The 15154-nt window shown below is 43.6% G+C and overlaps 1 protein-coding gene across 1 annotated transcript in view; it reads right to left on the reverse strand.

The window, feature by feature from the left end:
- Positions 1 to 3728: 3728 nt before the first annotated feature.
- The window catches only part of LOC115577080 (potassium voltage-gated channel subfamily H member 8-like), a 37896-nt gene continuing 26470 nt past the window's right edge, over positions 3729 to 15154 (reverse strand). Inside the window, exons 10-15 of the mRNA XM_030409873.1 lie at positions 13155 to 13369; positions 11996 to 12034; positions 10564 to 10847; positions 9671 to 9786; positions 9332 to 9411; positions 3729 to 5915 (exon numbers count right to left, since the gene is read on the reverse strand). Of these exons, the coding sequence (XP_030265733.1) occupies positions 5325 to 5915; positions 9332 to 9411; positions 9671 to 9786; positions 10564 to 10847; positions 11996 to 12034; positions 13155 to 13369 (1325 nt within the window). The 3' untranslated portion in view covers positions 3729 to 5324. The remainder of the gene's footprint in view (positions 5916 to 9331; positions 9412 to 9670; positions 9787 to 10563; positions 10848 to 11995; positions 12035 to 13154; positions 13370 to 15154) is intronic.

A 15154-nucleotide genomic window follows, 5' to 3' on the forward strand; every position in this document is an offset into this window, starting at 1 on the left:
AAAGCAGTCGTGTCCCCACAAAACAGTCATGTCCCCAAAAAACAGTTGTGCCTCCACAAAGCAGTCATGTCCCCACAAAGCAGTCGTGTCCCCACAAAACAGTCATGTCCCCACAAAGCAGTCGTGTCCCCACAAAACAGTCATGTCCCCACAAAGCCTTCATGTCCCCACAAAGCCTTCATGTCCCCACAAAGCAGTCGTGTCCCCACAAAACAGTCATGTCCCCACAAAACAGTCATGTCCTCACAAAACAGTCTTGTCTGCACAAAGCAGTCATGTCCCCACAAAACAGTCATGTCCCCACAAAGCAGTCGTGTCCCCACAAAGCAGTCGTGTCCCCACAAAACAGTCTTGTCTGCACAAAGCAGTCATGTCCCCACAAAGCAGTCGTGTCCCCACAAAACAGTCATGTCCTCACAAAGCAGTCGTGTCCCCACAAAACAGTCATGTCCCCACAAAGCAGTCGTGTCCCCACAAAGCAGTCGTGTCCCCACAAAGCAGTCGTGTCCCCACAAAACAGTCATGTCTCCACAAAGCAGTCATGTCCTCACAAAACAGTCATGTCCCCACAAAGCAGTCATGTCCCCACAAAACAGTCATGTCTCCACAAAGCAGTCATGTCCTCACAAAACAGTCATGTCCTCACAAAGCAGTCGTGTCCCCACAAAACAGTCATGTCCCCACAAAGCAGTCGTGTCCCCACAAAGCAGTCGTGTCCCCACAAAGCAGTCGTGTCCCCACAAAACAGTCATGTCTCCACAAAGCAGTCATGTCCTCACAAAACAGTCATGTCCCCACAAAGCAGTCATGTCCCCACAAAACAGTCATGTCTCCACAAAGCAGTCATGTCCTCACAAAACAGTCATGTCCCCACAAACAGTCATGTCCCCACAAAGCAGTCGTGTCCCCACAAAACAGTCATGTCTCCACAAAGCAGTCATGTCCTCACAAAACAGTCATGTCCCCACAAAGCAGTCATGTCCCCACAAAACAGTCATGTCTCCACAAAGCAGTCATGTCCTCACAAAACAGTCATGTCCCCACAAAACAGTCATGTCCCCACAAAGCAGTCGTGTCCCCACAAAGCAGTCGTGTCCCCACAAAACAGTCATGTCTCCACAAAGCAGTCATGTCCTCACAAAACAGTCATGTCCCCACAAAGCAGTCATGTCCCCACAAAACAGTCATGTCTCCACAAAGCAGTCATGTCCTCACAAAACAGTCATGTCCCCACAAAACAGTCGTGTCCCCACAAAACAGTCATGTCCCCACAAAGCAGTCGTGTCCCCACAAAACAGTCATGTCCCCACAAAACAGTCGTGTCTCCACAAAGCAGTCATGTCCCCACAAAACAGTCATGTCTCCACAAAGCAGTCATGTCCTCACAAAACAGTCATGTCCCCACAAAACAGTCGTGTCCCCACAAAACAGTCGTGTCCCCACAAAACAGTCATGTCTCCACAAAGCAGTCATGTCCTCACAAAACAGTCATGTCCCCACAAAACAGTCATGTCTCCACAAAGCAGTCATGTCCTCACAAAACAGTCATGTCCCCACAAAGCAGTCATGTCCCCACAAAACAGTCATGTCTCCACAAAGCAGTCATGTCCTCACAAAACAGTCATGTCCCCACAAAACAGTCGTGTCTCCACAAAGCAGTCATGTCCCCACAAAACAGTCATGTCTCCACAAAGCAGTCATGTCCTCACAAAACAGTCATGTCCCCACAAAACAGTCATGTCTCCACAAAGCAGTCATGTCTCCACAAAGCAGTCATGTCCCCACAAAACAGTCATGTCTCCACAAAGCAGTCATGTCCTCACAAAACAGTCATGTCCCCACAAAACAGTCGTGTCCCCACAAAACAGTCATGTCCTCACAAAACAGTCATGTCCCCACAAAACAGTCATGTCTCCACAAAACAGTCATGTCTCCACAAAGCAGTCATGTCCCCACAAAACAGTCATGTCTCCACAAAGCAGTCATGTCCTCACAAAACAGTCATGTCCCCACAAAACAGTCATGTCTCCACAAAGCAGTCATGTCCTCACAAAACAGTCGTGTCCCCACAAAACAGTCATGTCTCCACAAAGCAGTCATGTCCTCACAAAACAGTCATGTCCCCACAAAACAGTCGTGTCCCCACAACGCAGTTGTATCCACACACACATGCAGTTGCACAGACAGTTGTAATTTTACCTCAATCGAAAATGCCCATAAAGTATATCTCCCAGAATCCCTGCTGCACAAATGTATTCCCCTAAACTTCACTTCCTATCACACACACACACACACACACACACACACTTGGGCAGCATCTCGCCAGGTGAGAGCAGCTGGACCTATGAAAGATGTGTCAATGTGGTCCACAGCACGCATACTTACTCAGTTTTCACCCCACCCGCCCACGTCACCGCAGTGGGACATGACGATTGCAGTGCTTTCACCTCAGATGAACCGAAGCGGCAGCTCATGAATGACACACACACGCACACACACAAAACAAACACATCCTACTATTATAAACAGAGTGTGGACAGGCGTCAGTGTGTCGTGACAGAGATCTGGCATTATTAACTTTGTGTGTTTGCTTATTTGTGTGTGTGTGTGTATGTGAGTGTTTATGAAGATCAACAATTCACTTTGCAAACTTGTCAGGTGCAAATCAATAGTAGAGTATAAGTTTGTGTTAAATACAACAGTGTATGCTGTGGAACAATTTACACATTCTCAGTTTTAGATTTTTATGAAGCACACAACACGCTTTAATTTGGGCATTAACCAGTCTCAGATGCTTAAAGATGTCTGTGCTTTTATTTTCACTTTTTAAAAAATCCATTATGCTGATGCTGATCTGTTTGTGTTTAGCCACGCGCTCCAGGGAGGATAATGTCAGTCAGACAGTTCACTGCTGTGGTCTAGACTGAAAAATCACATTCATACAACATTCATGTCCCCTTCGGCAAGAATTGTAAAAACTTTGGTGAGCTCTACTTTTTCCACTCCTGTCATCATCAGGTCAAAAGTTTGTTGTAAGCTTAGGTTTACAATCAACCACTGAACTGACATATCCATCAACGTCAGCGCTACTTCATGTTGAGTGCTAACCGGCAATTTCTAAAAGCTAAACTAAAATGATAAAAATGCCTTTTTATTTTATTTTAACACACAGCATTTAGCTCAAAGCTCCACTATGCCTTAGTAAAGCCAAAGAGAGCCATGCAAACATGGCTGCAGACTTTTAAATTGTGTGTGGTATAGTATAATTTGTACCTGGTTGAGTTATAATCGGTGGACAGTATGGATTCACCCATTATTGTCTGAAAGTCAGCAGAAACCTATACACAAAAATGTCATGCAATCTGCTGAACAAATACGCTTTGAGCCGACTCATCAGTGGTTTGTTATTCTGACCATGTCCCTTAAACTGACCAGGAAAGTTTAAATGACTGCTCCTGTGTACCTGCCGAACCATGGAACCTGTTGAACCATTGTACCTGTCCATAGGTGTGCATACATTTTGCTCTGTAAATCCACTGACGTCCAAAACACAGACACTGAGCAAAATTAAGTCTGTATTGAACATGTGGGTTGCAAGGAATACTGTATAGGCTTTGTGTTTTGGAAAAGAGAGAAGGTTGATTTCCTGGATGTGACCTCTGATAACCTCCTCTCATCATTAATGAATGTCTCTGTGAACAATAGACAACAAAAGAAAAGCCGGGACATAACAGTCATATTTGTCATTTATTAGCATAACAGTTGTTTTTTTTTGTATCTAATAAATATCAAAATGTTATGGGAAAAAGATGTTTGATTACAGTACATTCCATTTGCAGAGAAGCGGATTCAAACCTACGTGAATTCCAAAGAGAACAGTAGATCTGTTGGGATGACAGTTAGGACCTTTTTTTCCTGGTTTAAGTTTGCATTGGCTGGCACCAGCAGACAGCACTGCCATGACCTCATATACAATGGCATCATTTACTGCTATCCCACACTCTTGCATTCTTTGAGGTAAAAAAATACATCTTTAGTAATGATACATTCATAGAAATATAAAAGCATCTATATCTCCTTATTGTGCTTTTATGTGGGGATATTGCCTGCGCTCGGAACTGCTGACAAAATGGATCTCGGAGCTGATAACCCTGGGTAACGATCAGGGAAATGGCCGACATTTGGATTGCGAACCAATTTAGCATCGGTGTTTTGCTCCGGGCCACCTCACATCAGGGGCGACTACCTTGTGCCTAAAATTACCCAGTTGTTTAAACTGAGCCAACGTCGAATAAATATGCATCAGTAAATGCCACGTTCAGCTATTAAAAGATTGAACCGTGTTTCCTTTAAATAGATAGATAAATGGCAAGCTGGATTTCCACAGGGTGACATGCAGCATGTTAATGTGTGTCTACAGGCACTACTCAAAAGGCTCAGAAAGGCATGCAGAGAGCGAGTGAAAGAGAAAGGAGGAGGGAGAGTGACAGTGGTAGGTGAATGGAGAGAATCACTGGAAACGAGAAACAGAGAGGGAGACGAGTCCCTTTGCTCAGTGTGACGGGTGACAGCAGGGGCTGTGCTGCCCAAGGCATAACATACCCCCACCACCACCTCCACATCCTCCATCCTCCACCTCCCCTTCCCTGAGGGCCAGCGGTAAAGAGCATGATAAGTCCCATCTCTCCCTACACCATCTCTGTTCTCCCAGTCCGACCAGCCCAAACCAGCCATGCACTGGTCCACGCAAGTCTGAGCATCAGGCATGGGTTGAGTGAGCAAGGAAAGAAGGGTTAAAAGGAAAGGACACTACAGAGATAGGGGGTTGGAGGAAGCACATTAACGACCCCCACCCCTCAGCTCCTTGTCTCCAAAGCCCACCTCCACTACTCAAACCAGCCCAGCTGACCTGAAACTAGCTAAAAGCAAAAAGAGAGGACATAAAGGACTCTCTCCTCCTTTGTATTTCGCTTGTCCTCCATCATAGCACAATCCTGCCTCGAGGTGGGGAGGGAAGTAGGCTGTGGGTGAGCTGTGCCTAAGAGCTGCCATCATACAGCTCCACAGCTGACCCAACCTCTGCATTCTGTCTAACAACACTATGTTTCTATAAGGTAAAGCTAACACACCTAAACCTTCTAACCCTTTTCATGCAACATGATTTTTAAACGCGTGCCTTTAAAACAAAAAGGATCTGAGTTGCATCCCTGCAAACGTCCTCCAGTGACATGGTGGACCGCAGCTGATCAGTTTGATCTTCAGTTCAGGAACATAGCTCAAAAAATATCCCGGAAAAAGTCCAGGGAAGTTCAGATGGAGGGCTGCTACAAACCCTTGGTGGGGTTGTGGTAGGTCCCTCCAAGTCCAGTTTTTGGAGAACACCCAGAGCTCTGATGAGGGTCCTCATCTCCCCTGTCTTGAAGGGGAGGACTCTGTCCCCTTGACCTGATGGAGCCAGAAACCCCGTCGCTGTAGTGGGAAATCTCTGGTGAGCTCAGGGGTGAGGAGGGCAGGTGAGGCTCTGCGATGATGGGCTGTAGTTGGAGGTCAGTTGAGTTGGGAGTTGGAGGTAAAGTTGGGTTGGGTATAGTGGGGTACCCCAGCTGGAGATCCTGGGGTCTATGCGTGAGGAAGTCCTTGTGGCACATCGCACCATGTTGCTGAGGGATTATGGCGGGAGATGAGGGTAATGACGTTGCCGTGTCCATCCAGATGGAGGCAGTCTGAGAGGAGGATGGTGACGGGTAAGACTGAGGAGGGTTGGGGTGGGGCAGGTACGTGTGGTGTGCTGGGGAGTAGTGCGTGGGACAGAGTATTGTTGGGTGTGGCACTGATGGCATGAAGGCCTCCATGAGCTGGGCCATTCTCTTCATGACTCGTCCAAGGTCGGCCACTTCCCTCCCAAGGGTGCTCACCTGCAACACAAACCATATTTAGTTTTGAAGAGGGAAAAGAAAGCATTTAAACTCATAATCCTTCAGAGTTACATGAAATCAAGCAGTAGATAAACAGTAAACTGTGTTACATGATGTGTGATATACTCCTCAATTTTAAATTTGTTTAAAAGCAAAAGCACAAGTGTTTTTAGATCATTTTTGAACCCTAAATATTTTCGGAATCCGCTTTCCGGTGGTCATTTGTCAGCTGCTACCAACGTATGGAAGACAACACAGAGAACAGAACACGGACAGACACTGAAATAAATTCTCTACTGCAATTTGACAGGGCGACTGTTTGGAAGGCGTGATGATGGATTTCAATTTTTCTTTCTTCTGTGTTGGAGAGCTGTGTCACCAGCAAATGTACTTCCCCTGACACCATTATGGTTACCACAGCAACCAAAGCAGATGTTTGGTTTGGACTCAAGACTTCGATCTGATCACTAAGAAATCAGTCTTAATGATCTGAATTTGAGAAACAAATGTGAATTACCTGCAGTCTGAATGTAGTCATCATGTGTCATAAAAAGGCAAACTTTCTAGAAAACACTTACTGATTACCTGGAACATGATATACAGCACTTCATTAAGGAATTGGTATTTTGAGGTCAGTAATTTGGGGTCAAAATATTTCCGTCTGCATGTAACATCGCGCTGCTATAATTGGTCATTACACTGATGAGGGCGGGCTGGTGATTAGTTCCTCCCTGCACATGGCGTGTCCACAGAGGGCACGACTGTGAAACGTTGCCAACGTGCCATCTGCTTCTGCCTGTCCGAGCACTCATGACCATTCATCAGGCCAATCATGCACATCAGCGCTGCTCGATGCACATCAGCCCTCAGCAGGACACACAACTCCAGGTGGGAACTGCTCCAGCCACGACATCAAGAGGTGATCGGGCCAGGCGCAGATTGTGATCACGAAAGTAGATTTAATAGTAGTATTTATTACATTTTTTATGTCATTTAACACTGAAGTTGTTTAACTTTTATCTACCACACTGAGTCCTTCATAATAGTTTAAACAGAGCAAAATCTCATCTCTTCCCCTCGCTGCTGTGGCTGATAAAAGCCTGGGTCTAAACTCTGGCTCTGATAAAAATAGAAAAAGCTGAGAGCAACAGGACAGTCCAATCTGACACGCTGTCAACATGATTCCAGTACTCCCACTTCACAGCCAATTGTCTCTGGCGATGGTCAGACAATCCAGCAGCCATGGATGACCAGAACCCACTGCAGCTCCAGGTACATGTTCAACCCAAATAAATCTGCAACAGCATCGTTACATCACACAATGTTCCAGCTAAGTTAACCAACAGAGCAACAGTACCTGAATATATTTAGAGACTTTGGGCTGATCTGTTTTAAACAGTGTTCTGTTTAAATGTCTAAAATCATAGAAAGCACTGTTTCCCAGTGTCGTCCCCAAAAAACGTTAACAGGCTTGCTGATGCCAGTTGCTCTGGAAATGAATTTGTATCGAAGGCTTTTGAAGAAGAGAAATTGGTTTTGGTGCCATTTAATTAATTTAAGATTATGGTCTAAACCTGCTCCAATTGGAAAGTGTCATGAGGTAACATTTGTTGTGAATTGACACCATATAAATAAAACTGATTTATAAATTGAATCATTTCATTTAAAAGCAGAACTGGATCATCAGAATGACGAAGCTTGCTCCGGTGACATGAGCTCTGAATGTGACGATAATGAAGACTGGAGACCAAAACAGCAAAAGAGGAGAATTAATATTCACAGTTACATTTCACAGGGGTCAGAAACACACCTCCAAATCAATACCAATGTTGTTCAGTGTCTTTTAGATGAGTATATAGATAATATGGAGATGCTGTGTTAATAGCTTTTGCCCTCATGTGGCCAAAAAATCAATTACTGCTACTTTAAAGTCTTTGCACTGTCGAACAATTCTGTTAAATACTTGCTTGGAGCTTTCGGTAATTATTTTGATTTCTCACTGTTCGTTTACTAAAGTAGGTCACTACTGCTGTGCATACGTTTGTGTAACCAAGTCTCATTCAGCAAGTGTTTAATGTCACATGTTTCTTGCCGCTTATGATCTTACCGGTGCAATAACTCAGACCCTGTAGCTCTCCTATACAGCAGCATATATATTTATAGCATATATTATTTCCATGACACGGAACAAAGGTCAACATGTTGGGCTTGTCTTTAGCTACATTAATGTCTTATTCAGCTCCCACTAGAATAAACCTCTCAGTGGCACAGATGTAGCACGAGGTCAGAGTGAAAGGTCGAGCTAAGAGGTCACACGACAGAGCAGAGCTGATTTATCACTGCGTTCACAAAGTTTTTGTTCATTTAAACGCTGCCACCTTTTTGTTGTTGAGGTCACAAACAGCAAAGAAATTACCCTTGTCAGTTTTTTGTTCTGACGGGCCACATCTCATGTGTGAAATTGCAGTTTTTGCCCATTTATTCACAGGTACAGGCGAAGGTCTCAGAGGGCTCCTGCTCCTTGATTTTGACTGAAGGAATTGGAACCGTAAATATGTTTTTTCTTTGGCATATAAATACCTTTTGAACAATCCTGCATGTGCCACATATACAATGCCCTGTCACATGTCATTTGTATTTGTGTTGGGTTTAAACTAACACCCCCTTTTCATCTCCTATGGTGATCTGTGTGGATGGATCCAAGTGAGGATTAACAACCTACAAGACCACGCTGAGAGACTTCCTGTCAAACACGGGTAACCCACAGAGAAACAGAAAGGACCACAGAGCCGGTGTGTAAAACTGTGAAGGTGCCTTTCACACTCCCTGTTTTTATACCTCTCTGTTTTGTTTTTGTTTCGTCGCGCAAAGCTATCTCCCTCCGCTACTTCTTCTGCTTCTTCATGTCCCTTTTTCTCTCGGCCTGTATGAGCTCTTCCCAGGATCCAGACTGAGGCTTAGCAGGAGGAAGCAAACCCTCCTCCTCACCTGCCAAAAGTCTAATGTCAATTTAGCCACCCGCCAATCAAAACCATAGGATACAGCACGAGAGGCTGTGTGTGTGTACTGCATGTGTGTGAGCAGATTATTTCAAGCTCGACAATGAACCACTGTAGTCTATAAAGCCAAATAGGACGCTTCATAATGAGACACAGTCGGTCTGCTGTGTGCTGCTGTGAAACATGAAGACATACGGATGTGGGCTTCAGATAGATGACAAATGTTTCCACTCTGTTTACGCCTCATTATTATTATTTTGGAGCTTTTTGCTTCATTAAGTCTCTGAATCCGTTCACATGTCTTACCTGGCATGCTGATACGGCCATATGGCTCATGCTTACCTGAGCCCACCTGTCTGTGTGTGTCTCTCTGTCTGTCACACACACACAGACACAAACACAGACACACAGTCCTACCTGCTGGTCGAGGTGTCTCAGCTGTCCTCTGGTCTCCTCTGCTTTAGCCGCTAGCTCTGCTGTGCTGATCTGCAGCATATCTGTGACACAAATGGGCATAAATCAGTTGCTGATTCAGAACTACAGATTGTCATCATGCAGTTATGGCGACAAGGCAGCTGATAAATACTGAGCAGGAAGTGAAAATACACATTAATCACCCTCCTTATCCAACAGTGTTGCAGGAATTTAGATGTGAATATTCTTCACTTCCAAAGGATGTGGCATGTTTAAGGGACTGTAAGTGGTATTTGGTCATATTTTAGATGTACATTGGTGTGTGGTGCATGATGGGAGGACCTGTGGCAGACGCTGAGGCACTGATTGGTTTGTTGACAGAACAACCTTGGCTGGTAGAGTAGGAGAAGGCCGGGGAACTCTCCGTCCCCTCGCTGTCTTCAGTACCGTCCACTATCCTGCACAGAGACAAACGTGCGCATGAAGGAAAGATTGTTACTGATGATGTAGCGATTATCAATAAAATCATTAATTGTGGTTATTGTATAGCATGATATTGTTAAATATTGTGCTGTTATGGTTTTTAAGGTATAGTTCAACATTTTGCGAAAAGCACTTTTTCATTCTCTTGCCAACAGTTAGATGAGAAGATAGATACCAAACATGTCTACTGTTCCATACAGTAAGCTAAAGCCAGATACTACTTAGCATCACCTAGCTTAGCATAAAGACAGGAAACAAGGAAACAGCTAGTGCCTCAGCTCTAAAGCTCAGCTAACACCATTATTATAAATCTCATTATAAGCAAAATTTATATCAAAAACACACATTTTCTCCCACAACATTCTAAAATGTGCACACTTTTGGTACCATCCTGAGTTCAACACTGTGGGTTGTAGTAGCTAGCAGAGCGATACCATTTGTCAAAGTTGAGTAGTTGAAAAATCTTTATTTGTGTTTCCAAAAGAGCATTGTCTAATCCATTCATTTCTCTGTCAAGCTGCTCGGATCAAATAATGTGAGTGAGGGATGTGTGGGTGGTGGCCAACAGTTTACCTTTGACTGATCCACTTAAATTTGAAGTATCTGATTCAGATCCCCCTCACAACTACACAATATATCACGGAAAAAGTGCCCGGCTGCAGTTAGTGCCAAGTGTACTGCGCTACAAAAATAGACATAACACAGAGACACAGGCCTACACATGCAGACAAATCAATGGCGATCAAATTCACCTGGGGCTGAGGTTGGACGGGTCTAAAGTGGTGGGATTAATTTCCTGGATCTTCCTCCGAGACCTCCTGGAGCTCCGTCTCGTGGTCTTCTGGCTGGGGCGGCTCAGTGGAGACTTCCCACCTGTGTCCCTGAGGTCCACCGCCGGTTTCCGCTCTGATGACATAGATACAGACATGGCCTCGTCTTCCTCCTCCTCCTCCTCCTCATCGTCCTCGTGTTCCTCCTGTGCCTCGATGATTGGCGGATAGCCCTGGACCACTCGTCCGTTCCTTCCCACCCCAGACTGAAAATTAAATTTAAAAAAAAACAGGAAAAGAGTCTTTGAGAGTCACGACAAATATCAATTGCCTGTGATTAGAGAACAGTTTGAAATACAACCTCTGAGTGTGGATACTTGGAGAACTTTTTGGAGATTACATAAGTATGGAAAAAGCAGACAGCTCATATAAAATTAAAATCTATTCATGCTGATTTGAGTCATCTGAAGCATCAGCCTTGATGGTGTCACATTTGCCTAAATGTCTCTTTTTCAAGAAGCAGAACCTTTCATAATGCTGTGTCACTCAGATTTTCTGCTTCTTTTAGAAATGCTGAATACACTAATATGTTTGTAATACCATGACCCTGAAATACACAGAGGTGCTTTCAATACATCGATTGGCTCTAATTGCAGGGAGCAGATTTATCAGCAGGATTTCTGAGTGAAAAGTTCGAGCAAAAATCCTCCTCACAACATTTTTGACCTGCAGAATAATGAAGGCAACATTGCTGAACTCGGACGTCAGTTTGAACAAACACTGTGTACTCTTTGGTCCAGGGTGTGCAGTTGTGCTGAATCGCGAGGATGCTTATCATCCGTAAGATGAGGACGCAATCATGTAATAACAGAAATAAGCACAACAGTAACCTATTGATCAGCGACCTGTGACCCGACTCTCTGGGAGGAAACCGACACCAGCGTGAGGTTAATGGCTTCCACAGCTGCATTGATTTCCCCGTAACACATCTAACCACAGATGATTACATTTGTGTTATTTGTGCAGATTCTCAGCGTTCAAAGGGCGAGAGCATTTCATCGCCCTCGATTCTGGAGCAGCTGCGATTTAATGACTGCTAACTCATTCTTTGCAGAATTGATCGTCCTCCTCCATCAACCTCTCGGCTCAAAAAAAGAGGAGTCATTAGGTCTTAAAGAGTAATTGAGTCTATTATCAGGGTGGGAGGTCTACTGTTTGGTCGCCGTTCAGACTTTTCTATTGGATAGAAACACTGATCTGTGGATAAACGCAAATTCAATATCATCTTTTATATTACGGGCTAGTGTCAACAAACAAGGTGAGGGTGAACAATATTTTTGAGATAAAGCAGCTTCATTTTGCCTTTAGACTGTAAATCACCCATCAGTGTTTGTGAGTGTTTGCAGCCTGTTACCTGAGTATCTAAAGCTGTTGTAGACAGTCTGGCCTTCACCTGGAGCAGAGGCAGAGAGATAATATTCAGTAAATGTGCTGCAGGACACAGCAATCAAGATGCAGCCTTTCTTTTCTCAGTTTCAATTACAGAGGAGCCATTTCACAATGCTCAGCAGTTCATTCCTTAACGAGGTGGAAACAAGGATATGATCAATGTCTTCAAGGCTAGCAGAGATCCAATGATGGGAAATAAATTCACCTGAACACACCGATGCTATTGTTTTGAGCACTTATAAAGTAGAGTAATATCCAGACAGTAATCTCAGCCTCCCAGCCACAATCACACCCTCCATCCCGAGCTGCTGCCTCCTTCCTTCTCTCATTTTAACTCCTCTCAGTCCTGAGGTTTGAGCTGCACCTCTCCACATTAGCTTCACCTAAAAGCCCTGCGGCAGCTAGTGTGTGTTAGTGTGTGTGTGTGTGTGTGTGTTTGTGTTTCGCTTACTTTAAAACTCCCCCCTCTTTCTTTCTCTAACTTCCCTCAAAGTCCATTTATTACCCTCCCAGCCCTCCGTTCCCTCCTCTCTCCTCTCACTCAGCCCATCGCTCATTCTCACACATTATTACACTTCCCCCTCATTCATAATACAGAGAGATGTGTATAAAAGTGTGTTTAAAGTGCTGTGTGTCATACTCACACTGCAAAATCTAACAAAGTGACTTATGAGGAAACTAATTACATCAAGTAAAGTAGACTATTAATTCTAAGTTGTTCAACCTTTTCGCTCTTACATTTAAAAGTCTACCTGGTGATTCTGAGGAAAGTAAAGTCGTCTTTAATTTGACTTTATTTTAAAGAAGCAGGCAAGTTGTTTGAGCTAAAAACAACTTACAATTATTAATCAACTTTGATTAGTAATTTTAAGATTAATCGGTTTCCCCTTCAGTAAAATCACCTGCTGGATTTGACAGTGTAGATTATTAATACAAAGGACACAACTGGAGAAAAAATGTTAAAATAAAAAATGTGGTGATAACAGATGACATATGATTTGTTTTTCCAATTAATTTGTTTCTTCCCCAATTACTGCTCAACTTCCATGAACCAATATCACAAGAAAACCTCAAGAAAATCACTTTATGAACCACCGCTTCTTATCAACAATCAGTGAACTCACATGCGTCTCTTGTCCCTCCCTCAAGTTGTAAGTGAGGTCCTGCTGGATGTCCTGGACGAAGTGGTGCGAGTACTCAGGGTAGAGGTCCAGCACCTCGTACAGCCCCCTCAGGTTGATGCACTGCAGGTCGCAGTAGGTCAGAGCTTTCACGTCCGCATTGGTTTTTATCACTCGGTCATCTAAGGACAGGTTCGCCCCGATGAGGTCGCCTTTACCTGCTCAGACACAGACGAGGGCAAAGGAGGTCACGGCACAGTGTTCATTATCTGGTGCATACTCTGCAACATGTTTCAGAGAGTCCATTTGTTAAAGAGGGAGATGGTGAGGGGTTAGAAAGAGAAAGAGTACTGTCCAGTCAACAGTCTGCCCGAGTCAGCCTGCATCTGTGCTGCAGAAGTGACTCTCAGGTAGACTGAATACAGACCACAGAGGTGATGTTCTACACATGACTCCACCCTCTGATGAAGCAAACGTACCAAAACAACCTATACGGATAACTAACAGCTATATCTTTTAATAAAAGTGTTATTCCAAAATAAGAAATGTTGGAAAGGTTGTCGGTTTTTTCACTTTCTGACAAGCCAACAGCAAAAGTTTAAAAGTTCTTTGCTAATATAAATGGCTTTAATATAGTCTGCAATTATGTTAATATGATTTATAGACATTAATGCTGGTTTTAAATGTGCTGCAGTGCTTTTTGTTCCATAATTCCTCAGTGTTTTATATTGAAATAAAACAGAGCATCTCAGGCAGAGGGGGAATACAGAGCTGCAGTAATGGATGCACTTAAACTATTCTAGCAGTAACCCAAAATATAATTATGAACCTGAAAATGAGCATAATATGTCTCCTCTCATAGTATTCGATTATACGTGTACTCAAGTATCAAAAGTACAAGTAATCTGATTGCCATTGAAATAAATGGATATTGCAGCATGCGATCTACAAAGTAACTAGTTACTAAACTATCAAATAAAATGATGACTGATGTCATGCAGATAAATGTCAGGAGGATAAAAACACCAGCAGGAAGGTTTTGTCTGGATCTGAATCCCTTAAAAATGACTTTTAAATGATTAATAACTAATTTAATGAGCGTGACTACGGTATCAATATGATTTTTATTTCCCTCTGACCACTGTGACAGAAAGTTTGGTTTGAGTTGTTGCCATGTTCTTGACTTGAATCCATTTCTTTGAACTAGGAGCCCAAACTGAAGCAAACAAGAAGGAATAAAATTAGCATCCAGACTGTCATCGCATCGTTTAGGGTCAATTTAAGGTGCAATTAAGGCTTTTGCTAACTGATGCTGTCAGAAACTGTGACGTCTTCTTCATCTGCTGCTCATCGTTACACTACAGAACCGCAACACAGCCTAAACTGACCCGAATATGTTCAACTCAAACAAACGGATATAAATATTAATCAGTTTACAGTCGATGATTTCTATTTATAAAACGTAATGAATCTCTCTGCTTTCAGTAAACTTTCCTGTGTGAGTGAAGTTGTGTTGACAGCTGTTTCCTGTTCTGGTGATCCATACAGGATGGAGCTAAGCACCCCGTTAGTGTTAATGCCCCTCACGCTCTGATAAAATATTCATAATGGTCGTTGTGAATAGTGAATGCTGCTAAATTACAGCGAGGCTGCTGATGGAGCGACGGTCGTGACTGCTCTTAATCTCGCCTCCCCCCTCTGCTGTTCCACATCCACCGTCTCACCTCACTCAGTCTCTCTCTTTCTGTCTCTCCTGCTGCTGTATTGAAAACCTATATTGTCGTTGTCCTCTATTTCCTCATATCTGCCTCCCTTTCTGTGTCTTTCTGGTCCACTCTGTTGTCTTTCCTTTTCATATTTCCTGCCTCCATTTCACTTCCACCCCTCCTTTTTTTCTTCCTTTTTTCGCTTACTGCCTTCCCTTCCCTCTCTCCGTCTGTATTTAACTCTATGTTACTTGCCTTCCTCTTTATTTTTAACTCCCCTCTTCCCTCTTCTCTGCC

Source organism: Sparus aurata, chromosome 3 (genome assembly GCF_900880675.1).
Source record: "Sparus aurata chromosome 3, fSpaAur1.1, whole genome shotgun sequence".
Lineage (NCBI taxonomy): Eukaryota > Metazoa > Chordata > Actinopteri > Spariformes > Sparidae > Sparus > Sparus aurata.